The following is a 12053-nucleotide window of genomic DNA, read 5'->3' as shown; positions in this document are numbered from 1 at the left end:
AGTACTGCCCAAGATGAGGGCGTGGGTTGGGTAGGGCTGTCCAACTCTCTCCTTCCCTCTGACAGTAATCTAAAGCAGCACTTACAAGAGCAAGGCAGAGCTCTCTGTGCCTATATCCATGTCGAAGGATTGGCAGTCATCTATTCTGATCCATTTGAATTGTCCTTCTGAGCCAAAGCCTCAAGTCAGCAATAGTGAACTTCACTAGTCCTCCACATGGTCCTAAGACAGAGCAACTGTGGTCCACTCTTCCTTCCCAAAGCATCTCATCCCCATCCATCCTTCTCCATTCCCACCTCTCCACCCTGTGCCTGACCACCCAGAACCCCACTTCTCAGAGCAGCCCAGCACTCGCCTCCTGCTTCTGATCTCTTATCTCCCTAACCCATCCATCCATCCATCCTACTCTTGCTAAAAGGAACTTTTCTGGTCAGGCATAGTGGCTCAAGCCTGTAATCCCAGCACTTTGGGAGGCTGAGGTGGGCAGATCACGAGGTCAAGAGATCGAGGCCATCCTGGCCAACATGGTGAAACCCCGTCTCTACTAAAAATACAAAAATTAGCTGGGCATGGTGGCACGTGCCTGTAGTCCCAGCTACTCGGGAGGCTGAGGCAGGAGAATCACTTGAACCCAGGAGGCAGAGGTTGCAGTGAGCAGAGTTTATGCCACTGCACTCCAGCCTGGGTGACAGAGTGAGACTCCATTCCCCCAAAAAAAAAGAAAAGAAAAAAAAGAGGCACTTTTCCTTAGTGCATTTCTTTGGTCAGAAAGCCACAGTGGTTTTCCATGGTTTAAAATTTGAAAATAAGGAAATTGGTCAATGATGGGAAGAGGATATAAAGCAGAGGTCAGAGAAGAAAGAGTGGTCCTTGTGAAGGTTAGAAAATGTAAATGCCTTTCTTGAAGGGGATGGCATCCAGAAAGAGGGAGTGAGATGTGACGGGGCAGAGGTCAGACAGGTATCAGTAACAGGAGAGGAAGCAATGCTTCTAAGTAGGAAATCAGAAAGTTGTTCTGCAATTGATGAGAAACCAGACAACCCCCAAAAATACCCAAACAAGGAAACAAAGCAAAAAACCTCTTGTATCTTCTACCTGAAGAAAATAACAACATTTTCTTGAGAGTAATAAAAGAAGACTTGGATAAATGAGAAACTTCATGTTCCTGGATAGGAAGTTTCAACATCATAAGTGTGCTGTAGTTATCTCTTATCTAATTATATATATTTATATATGTAACATGTATATTTACATATATAACATATATATAAAAGTAATACATATATTGGCTGTCCAATAGATATGTTACTTTTATTTTGCATACACATAATCCTATCAAAATCCCCATAAGATTTGTTTTTGGAATTAGAAAAAAAATGTCTAAAGTGAACATGAAAGAATATATGTATGAAAGTGTCAAACATGTTCTTAAAATGTAGAGTTAGATATAATATCTACCCAATCAGCTATCAGCTGTATAGCACTGGCCCTAGAATAGTTGGAATAATAGAACAGAATAGAATAATAGTACAGAAAAAGCTCTATACAATGGTCCAGGACATTCTAACAAAGACACTAAGATTAGTGACCCAGAATCTAACATAAAAAGATCCATTTTTAATATGGAATCAGAAAAACTAACTTTAAGCCAAACAAACCGATATGGCGAGTGAACACTGTGACAGGCTGGATTGACTGACATGTTCCTTCTCAGGAAGGGAAAAGGCCAGGGGAAAGCAGGAACCCAGGCTGATGTGGGAATGGCCAAGTGTCAGCACGGCACAAGTACACCACAGCCAGGAGACCCCCTTGCTGACTGGGGTATGATACCACCCTGCTGCCTGGAGTCTCAAGACATTCTCAGTGATGGTCCATGATGCTGAACCCTGCACAGGTGCAGAAGAGGCTGAGAAACAAGCCCAGTCCCTGATGGTCTCTTTCTGATTGACTGTGTAAGCTTCCCTATATTTATTGCCTCTCTTTGATATATAATCCACTTCCTTAAACAGATAATTCCTGAGTGCCTGCTGTTAGGTGCCTGGTTCTCAAGTGGGAACATTTCCATGCAGACTAACAAAAAATGCATACCTCTGGAGGGCCAGGATGCCCCCAACACCCATGGTCAGCTCTGGAGCAACAGGACATTGGGTTTTTTGTCTTTGTTGATAAAAGAACAATTAGCCAAAGCTCTGCCCTCTTCCTCAGCAAGTTCCAAGAACTCTCAGGGAGGAAGTGATGATGGAAGGAGGTGCCTGAGCCCAGGCTCCAGGTACAGGATGCTAGACTAGGGGTTGGCTGGATGTGAAAACAGGAACAACTATATTTGGGTGGTCAGCAAAAAGGCGGACATGAGATAGTGTGCGGGAAACCATGGCAGGGCCAACTCTGAACATGCTGCTTTCCCAAATATGTCCAGAAGTGCTCAAGGAAAGAGAGGACCTTGCTTCTTTAAGGGTGTAGGGGGAAGCCTGGGAAGCAGCCAGGCTCTGTTTTGGTTCCAGAAAGCCTAGTTAAGCTGAACTCCCACAGCAGAGCTCCTCCTTCGGAGCTCCAACTACCGGGAGCCTCCAACATGCCCGTAGTAGCCCTTCTCCCCTGGAGGAAAGACAGTCTCCGGAGAAAAGCTTCAGGATGAATGCCATGTAAGGCTTTTATTTGTTTTTGTTTTTGACTTGGCTAAGAACACTGCAGGGAGAGGGAGCAGGGGTGTGCACAGCCAAGATGAGGGAGAGGCAGAGGTTACCCTTTGTGGAAAGAGAGGCTGTCTAGGCGAGCAGGAAACTCAAAGGGAGCAGGAGGGCGGTCATTAAGGCAACTCAGGGACTGGGTCCAGCTTCTAGGAAGATGTAGGTGAGCCCCTCTATGATGAGGCTTCAAACAGACAGCACTCAAGGCTAGAAGAGTCACAGGATTCCTGAGAAGGGGAGGTAGCGACTGTCAACTGCCAAAGCTTCGAGGAAGAGCTGTGCCTGTTCTCCGCAGCCCCAGATTCAGCTGGTGGGCAGCTACCTGGGTTGGGAGTCCGCTTTCTAGAACCAGCAGCCCCAGGAGGCAGGAGCCTGCAAACTCAGCCACTCCGTGGGGCAGAAAGTCACACATGGTAATAGGAATATTTTCTAGAACCGCTAAGCCAGATATTTAGGCTCGGCTGGATATAAGCACTGCAGAGCCACAAGTCCACCCAGGTGGATCCTTGGTGAGACACCAATCCTTGATGCAGAGACAGATGGCAAAATGCCCATGCAGAGGAGATGCCCAAGTCAGGCTTTCGGATAGAACAAATTAAACCTCCAAGTAAAAGTATTTAAGAATCTGTAAGTAAAGACTCAAATTTGATTTGGAATGGTTATTGGAAAAGAGTGACCATCATGCAAGAGTGACCACAACCTAGTTTCAGTAGGCATCCTGGGAAAGAAAAAGACCTAACTTCCCCATCAGAGACATTCTGTTTTGGAAAAAGAAGAGTGAGGATTCAGGTAGCAGTTAGGAAAAGAAGTGGAAAGAAAAATTTAAATAGTTAATAGTAGTCATTAAGCTTAAGGCTTCCTGAAATGTTGCCACATCATATTGCCCCTTTGCATTTTTAAAGAGTATTTTACTAGTAACAGAGGATGCACCCCAGAAGGTGCTGCAATTGATAATAGACACCGGGCTGAGGACTTGATTTATTAAGAGAGCTGCAGGAGGTTTGGGGAGTGCTGGTGAGTCTGAGAGCACTTCCATGAAAGGAGACAGACCTTTGCAAATGCTTCTCTGCATCACTGTTGGAGACCTTGGGTCGGGCTCAGAAAGGCAGAAGTTCTAGAAATGGTAAATCATCCCTCCTCGCTCCCTGCCAAAAGAGTGATGCCACAGGATATTTTCAAAACTGTCCGTTGAGAAAGTGACAGTTACAAGGATGCAATGACACAGATGTCACAAAGATGTGACAACTATGGAATTTTCCTAAAGTCTTGAAACAAGGGAGACGGGGAGATGTATAGGAAAGCATTAAGGCAAACTGCCCCCCATCCACACACACACCAACACACACACCCTAAAATGAAAAACAAAAACAAAAAACTAAGCCCAAGCAAAGGCTGAGGAATCCTTAGTCAGAAATAAAATTTCTTGCCAGGTAAGGTTTGCCTTATTGTTAAGGAAAGAGTATTAATTTCTCATATTTGCCCTTTGGGTTGTCTAGAGCAGAGGCCAACTGTTAAACAGACTTCCTGCATGAATTCAGTTTATTTGTTATCCTAATCCAGAGACCCAGGAGAGAGGAAGGGAGTCTCCATGCCCTCCAGGGGCTTTTGGCCCTGACATCTTTCTCTGGGGTCATTTTATTCTCCTATATGATTCACCACATCCTATAGGACCAGCAGGCACACACCAGAAGTGTCTGGGCACACTTCAGCCCTGCTGAAGTCCCAGAGCTGTGTTCAGAGTTTCTAGGTAGAATTCAGGTTTCTGAGGGGAATGTTAAATAACTTACTACGTCCTGAACTTGAATACAGCATACGAAGATTTCTATCTCCTCTCAGGAAAATCAAAAGGGTCAGGGGGTGTCAATGTGGAGAGTGGTGGTGGGGAACACAGTGCTCCTTCAGCGCCTCATTTTTCACCTGAAATCAGTGGCTCACAATCTTGCTTGTACTTGAGAGTCCCTGAGGAGCTTTTAAAAATATACTTGGGAAGCTGAGGTGGGAGGATCGTTTGAGCCCAGGAGTTTGAGGCCGTAGTGAGCTATCATTGTGCCACTGCACTCCAGCCTGGGCGACAGAGTGACACCTTATCTCTAAGAAATAAAAATAAGAAAAATAACCCAGGCCAAGGCTCACCCTGACCTAATTTTTATTTAAAAGTTGCTGTTACTAGTTCAAATAGATTTAGAAACTTCAAGGTAAATAAAATTCTCCAGATACATTCTGGGCTCCCTCCCTATGACAAACCTAATGAATGCAAGAGAGTAAGACAACATCAGGTCCCCAAAGTGGAAACTGAGTTCCACTCCATGTCTGTTTTGGTCTGGCTGTAACTTGGGGCATAGAAGCTGCCCTTTGAGAACAGGAGGGATTTTGCTGCCCCTGGTTAGGTACAAGGGTTGGAAAGTCACTTTCCTGGGGCTCCCCAGGGTGATGTCAAGCCCAAGGAAGTCTCAGGGCTTTCTGCCCTGACATCTTTCTTGGGGTCACTTTGTCTCCTATGGGGCTCACCACATCTTAGACCAGCAGTCAGAACATAATGAAATTTAGCAGAGGATTTCTACCTTTTACCATAAAACACAATATGATTCATCTTATTAAAACACCATATAATTCCAGCTGACAGAGAAAAATTGATCCAATTCCAGAAACTATTTTGAAAGAAAATTAAAAATCGCATCTTTTCAGTCTTATCATTTTTTCATTAGGTGGTCACCCCAGCCTTAGATCTGGCTCATGAATCTTTGTTTTTGGGTGGCTTAGTCACAGCCATGCCCAATAACTCTGGTCTAATGTTACTTTTTTCGATGAAACCTAAAACCAATTCTCTTTGTTTTGTGCTGTCTTGTGAAGTCTATTTCACTCTATTTTTGTTGCATTTTATTTATTGTACTTAATTTAAAAATTTCTGAGCCAGAAATCAGAAGTGGCTGTTTACATTTTGATTTATGAAAACCACAGTCAAGGATTAGAAACAGAAATGAAATTGGTTATATCTACAGTGGTAACATATGCAAAATGGATTCAGCTCTCCAGTGTAATGTGGGGTTTGTTGTTTTTTTTTGCTTCTTTGAGACAGAGTCTTGCTCTGTCACCCAGACTGGAGTGCAGTGGCATGATCACAGCTCAATGCAACCTTGACCTTCTCAGGCTCAGGATATCTTCCCATCTCAGCCTCCCAAGTAGCTGGGACTACAGGAATGTACTGCCATCCCTGGCTGTGTGCGTGTGTGTATATTTTATAGACATGGGATTTCACCATGTTGTCCAGGCTGGTCTCAAACTCCTGAGCTCAAGCCATCTACCTGCCTTGGCCTCCTAAAGTGCTGGAATTACTAGAATGAGCCACCCATCATGGCCAAAACACAGTGACGTGTTTTAATCCTAACTTGCATTCGTACCTTTTGTAACATTTTGTAAAGTAGCTCCTGTTCACATTTCCTATCCCAAAGACAAAGGTAGGGGTTTTGGGGTCTCATTATAGAACATTCTGGAATCAGTTTGGTAAACTTTTCGTCCAATGTACCACTTTCCTCTTATGCTCCTACTTGATAAAAACTATGCAAACATTTGTCTATTAGCTAGGCAATACATTGTTCTAGAGGTCACTACCTGCTTCAGGCAATCATGGAACTTTGGGCTGAGACAAAAGAGGCTAGAATATTATCACGGACCAAATTGGCTGCAGTGGGACCAAGAGAAGGAGGGAGGTAGGTGAAGCATTAATTTTGGGCCTTCTTGAGGAAACTTTTAATCTTGTAAAAATGAAGCTGGGAGTGCCTTCACCTCCATACTTTTACTCCATTTTATTCCCCCCAATACTGAGTCAAGGGGCAGCTTCTTCTCAGCAACCTGATCGGGAACCACAAAAAGCCTAGAGGTGCAGCCAGCCAAGTGGGCAATGAGGGGAGGAAGAGGAGGAGGAGGAGAAGGAGCAGGAGGAGAAGGAGGAGGAGGAGAAGGAGGAGGAGGAGGAGAAGAAGAAGGAGGAGGAGAAGAAGGAGGAGGAGGAGGAGAAGAAGGAGGAGGAGGAGAAGGAGGAGGAGGAGGAGAAGGAGGAGGAGGAGAAGGAGGAGGAGGAGAAGAAGGAGGAGGAGGAGAAGGAGGAGGAGGAGGAAGAGGAGAAGGAGGAGGAGGAGGAGAAGGAGGAGGAGGAGGAAGAGGAGAAGGAGGAGGAGGAAGAGGAGAAGGAGGAGGAGGAAGAGGAGGAGGAGGAGGAGAAGGAGGAGGAGGAAGAGGAGGAGAAGGAGGAGGAGGAGGAGGAGGAGAAGGAGGAGGAGGAGGAGAAGGAGGAGGAGGAGAAGAAGGAGGAGGAAGAGGAGAAGGAGGAGGAGGAGGAGGAGAAGGAGGAGAAGGAGGAGGAGGAGGAGGAGGAGAAGGAGGAGGAGAAGGAGGAGGAGGAGGAGGAGAAGGAGGAGGAGGAGGAGGAGAAGGAGGAGGAGGAGGAGAAGGAGGGGGAGGAGGAATATTCTGTCCAATTAGGTCAGTGGGTTGGAAGGTGGTGTCAGCAAGTCAGGTCATGGGTAACTTCTAGCAACCACAGACTGCTGTCTTAATCGCGGCTGGTCTTCTCCTAAATGTCAGGCTGCCTACAAGAATTGGAAGGGGGAGGCCAGGCGCAGTGGCTCACTCCTGTAATCCTAGCACTTGGGGAGGCTGAGGCAGGTGGATCACCTGAGGTTGAGAGTTTGAGACCAGCCTGGCCAACATGGTGAAACCCCATCTCTACTAAAAATACAAAAATTAGCTGGGTGTAGCAGTGGGCACCTGTAATCCCAGCTACTCAGGAGGCGGAGGCAGGAGAATCTCTTGAACCCGGGAGGTGGAGGTTGCAGTGAGCCAAGATTACACCACTGCACTCCATCCTGGGCGACAGAGCAAGACTCTGCCTCAAAAAAAAAAAAAAAAAAAAAAAGAATTGGAACGGGGCATGTGGATGGCTCGGCACCACTTGGTACCAGTCCTAGAAAGTCAGGACACAGACACACCAAGAGTGAGTGTCTGGCAACCCTTTCTTAGGTGTTATTTTCTGGAGAGGACAAAAGCTGGGTCTACTTTCAACTGAAGGACAGGAGTGACTGGGCATGATTTTTTACACTGGATCCTAACGGTGTAGATTTGTAAATGAGAAAGCTTTAATTTTGACTTGAGGAGATTCCTGAGGCTGGAAATGATTTAGACTCATGCCATGAGTGAGTGAGAAACACACACTGGGGTAAACACCAATCAGCAAAGGGCAGCAAGCAGCTTAAGAATCCCAGCACATTTTCAAAGGAAGCTGATCAACTACAGCTCCCCTGGCTGGCCTGTCAACATCCCACAGCAGTGACAGGCACTAACTCTGTCACTGTGCTCCTCGTCTGAAGGGCTCACTTGTTCTGAGGATCCTGCATGTAATTTTTGATACAGAATTGGTGCCCAAATGGCATGGCTGGAAACCTGACTCAGACAGTTTCATACTCACCCAAAAAGATGACAAATGCATGCAGCAACACAGGGAGTTAAAATTAATTCATGATTATAAGCTCTTGCATGTTTATTCTAAATTATGCTTTACAAAGTGCTTTCTCCTACCTCTTATACCTTAAAAGAGGAGATAACCTTAAACCTGTTTTAAAACTGGAAAATATCCAGAATGGGTTTTTAAAAGTCAGCTAAGATAGGCGAAGAAGACTCTACTAACGTAGGGAATTAGATATAAAATCTGTGATCCCATATCTTGCAGTTTATCAGTGTAAATTAACCATGACTTAACCTTTGGTGCCCAATAACTTTATGTACAGTGTTTCCCATTGATAAAAGTGGTATAACATCTTTGTTACTATCACAGCAGCATTGGCTATAGGATTCTCAAACATTTATCCAAAATACTAAATCTAGAGGCATGTGTAATATTGACAGGATGCCAAATATACGGCTGTTGGAAAACTAGATAGCTGCAGAATGCTGGCTTGATCAGGGCCAAGCCAAAGAAATGTCAGTTGGATTATTGCCTTTGAGCTTATTGGGTGGTTACAGATAAAGTTCAAACTACTACTATCACTCATAATCAATGAAGGTAAGATTAAATAAGCATATCCCGTGTTTGGTGAGTCAGCAAGTCCACTTTCTCTAGTTAACATCAATATCTGCTATTGGGCTATGCTGACATTCCTTAGTTGACCATTTTTGTCTTTTCCTCAGGGCTATCTGGTTCTTTGAAAGCTCCTTTGCCTAATATAAGTAAGCTGGTGACCATGTTAGCTAATAAGGGTCTCTGACTCACGTAGCCTACACCTAGCATGTGGCAGAAGGAACATTATATTAAAGATCAAATTTTCATACCAATGGACTTTTTACCAAATAGCAAAAGCAATGCAAAATAGTATTTTACACAGAACGAATCTCTTCAGCCCTACCCAACTTCCAATCAAGAAGCATGCTGAAGACTAGCAGTACCTTTGAGACAGACAGTTCCTTGGATTTAGACTCAAACAGGTGCTCCAGTCTGGAAGTGTCCACCTTAATGGGTTCCAGTTTTGACCACAGGAATTCTCTGCAGCGTCGGTTGTTTTTACATGGCCAGTCAAAAGGCCGAACTTCATTCCAGAACAAACGGATGGTCTTCTTTTTCTTAGTGAATGTGGGCTGACCCCTGGGTACCTGGGACCACCCTAAGCCCTGAGGAGCGTTGAACACTGGAGGAGGAGGAACCAATAAATTACCGGGGACAGGAGGGGGAGGGATGCTGTCCAACAGGGGCGGAGGGGGTGGGGGCGGCAAACCCAGAAAGGTGGGTGGGGGTGGCGGAGGTGGCCCAGGGGCCTCCCTGTGACCCAGGTCCACATCTAGGACATCAATGTCATCCTCCTCCCCCAGGTCAGTGAAATCCATGTCTTGGATTCTGAGCTCTCTTGGATTGGCCATGAGCTGGTCCCAGATGTAATCAGACTCTGTCTTCGGCTGCACCGGCGCTGTTTCTGGGACCTTGTCATTGGGCTCAGCATCAGGGGAGATGGAACCTCTCCCCAGGTCCCCACTGTTGAATTTCTCAGCAAATGCTTTCACACTGCCCCGATTGTCCAAACAGCCGACATCCACCCTCCTGACACTCTCATCCTGGGTCTGAGAGTTGGCCTGCAGGGTGGATATCCTGGTAGCAAGGCTGGCTACCGCCTCTGCCTCCTGCTGGGTCCTCCCGGCCTCCCCATCCCCCTTCTCCTCATCATCTGGAGACTTCCTGTTATGGGCATACAGCATGTCAAGCATGAACCGTTTGTTGGTGAGGATGTCGCCACACTGTCCATTTACACCTGCATCCTGGACACCTGCGGGCCACAAACCTGAAAGTACACGGGAGAGAAAAATGAGAAAGGGGCAAGGGGGCCTCACTTCCATGAGAGAATCGATGAGAATAAGTGAGCTTGACACATGGGAGTGACTTTAGAGAAGACACTGCATGAGCAGTCAAAGCCATGGCTGACAAGGCGCTCTTGGGCAAGAAGAGATGCTGCTTTATAGTCCCAAAGACCCACACCAGGACCCAAGACTCTTCCAGGCATGACGCTGCTCCTGGCTCCTACCTGGGCTCATGGGAGAAATCTTCCTCCTTTTTCCTGCCCACCCAAGGCAGCGGGTCAGGACCTACTCAGCCACAGGTAACTAAGGAGCCTGTGCCCTAACTTGAGATAGGGAGGCAAGAAGCCACTCCCTGGCCCCAGCAGGTATTGGAGAGCCTGAAAGATTACCTCTGTTTCTCTCCCCTACTCTAAATCTGTACTAGTGCAGCTCAAAGTGCCTCAAAAACACACAAACTGTGCCACTGATCACTCTTTAGGTTCACTCCTTATCATGGTCCCTAGTGTCCAGGGGGCTGAATGCTGCCTGGCAATCTCACCCACTCCTCTCCAAGGTGACTTTCCATAGCCCTCTCTTCTCTAACCTCCTGGCCCATCTCATCCTCAGAGATAACCTTGCCTCCAAGTTCACTGACTTAACAGATGAAGCCAGAAGGCATCTTCCAGAGCCTCCCTTCCACCTCTACTCTTCCACCTGCACTGACCCTCAGAACACAGCTTCCCTCCTGCAACTGCCTCATAAACATACCTCTTAGCAGGGGTCGACTGCCCACTTGTGCATTAGTAACCCACTCCAGAAATTCTCTGTCCTGTATTTCCCATGGCCCTCCCACTAGAGTCTTCCTTCTGGCACATTAACACACACACACACACACACACACACACACACACATATATAATTTCCCCCATCTTAAAAAAGCAAAACCACCCTTGGCCCCACTCATCCCTCTAGCTATCACCTAACTTTAACTTTTCTCATTTCCTCATAAGAGTTGCTTTGCCCACTGCCTCCAATTTCTCTTTTTCTTTTCTCTTGGACCCAGTCAAAGGGAGCTATTGCTCCCACCACCCTTCTCAGCTGCTGCTTTCAGGTACCAGTGACTTTTGTGTTGCACTAGACACAGCCAACCACTCCCTCCTCCCTCACAGGGCTCCCAGGACATCTGGCTATTCCTTCTCAGTCTCCGTTGCTGCTTCCTCCTTATCATTAACCTTTAAATGTCCTTGGACCTCTTCTCTCCATCTGCACTCTTTCAGTCTCATCTAGTTTCAAGGCGTTAAATGCCATCCATAAAATACCACCTTCTCCAACCCTGCACTCCCCAACCTAAACTGCTTCTCCTGCAATCCTTTGCTGTCTCGGCTACGGCAACTTAATCCGTCTTGCTGCTAATTCCAAAAACCTCAGAGTCATTCTTGACTCCTTTTCTTTCATCCTCCACATCCAGTGTCGCTGTGCATCTTGTTGGCTACACCTTCATGTCATATCCAGAATCCAGCTGCTTTTCTCAGCACCTCTGCTACCACAACCATGGGCCAGGCCAGCATGGGTTCCTGCCTATAGCACTGCAGGGGCGTCCCCACTGGACTCTCTGCTTCTAGTCATGTCCCTTGACAGCCAATTCTTACCCCAACAGCCACATGATGTTTATAAAAATGTCTGACCATATCTTTCTGCTCAAAGTGTTTTAACAGCACCAACGTTCACTGTGAGAAAAGGCCAATGACATGATGTTCACAAGGCCTTCCATGATCCTTCCTTACTTTTCATTCATCGCATACCACCACCAACACTCCCTGACCCCTAGACACACATGCCCATAAACCTCGTTAGCTACAGCAACTTCCCATTCCTAGAACTCACCAAGTATGATCTGGCCTCAGGGTGTCAGCCCCTCCTGGGATAAACTACACCTAGTTAATCACACAATTTTATCCTTGACCTCTTGTCTTCACTCAAACCATATCTTTTCAGTGAAGTCTTCCCTGACCACTAGTGAAAACTGTGCAATCCTCCCCCAACACTGTTGAT

The 12053-nt window shown here is 46.4% G+C and overlaps 1 protein-coding gene across 13 annotated transcripts in view; it reads right to left on the bottom strand.

The window, feature by feature from the left end:
* The window catches only part of FHOD3 (formin homology 2 domain containing 3), a 479946-nt gene that overhangs the window by 48904 nt on the left and 418989 nt on the right, over positions 1 to 12053 (bottom strand). For all 13 annotated transcript variants that reach the window (XM_031003628.3, XM_055368089.2, XM_055368091.2 and 10 more), the window contains one exon: positions 9123 to 10006. In XM_031003628.3, coding sequence (XP_030859488.2) covers positions 9123 to 10006 — 884 coding nt within the window. The remainder of the gene's footprint in view (positions 1 to 9122; positions 10007 to 12053) is intronic.

The sequence above is a fragment of the Gorilla gorilla genome, chromosome 17 (assembly GCF_029281585.2).
Source record: "Gorilla gorilla gorilla isolate KB3781 chromosome 17, NHGRI_mGorGor1-v2.1_pri, whole genome shotgun sequence".
Lineage (NCBI taxonomy): Eukaryota > Metazoa > Chordata > Mammalia > Primates > Hominidae > Gorilla > Gorilla gorilla.
Note: the sequence above shows the minus strand (reverse complement) of the source record. Positions and strands in the feature narration are given on the sequence as shown.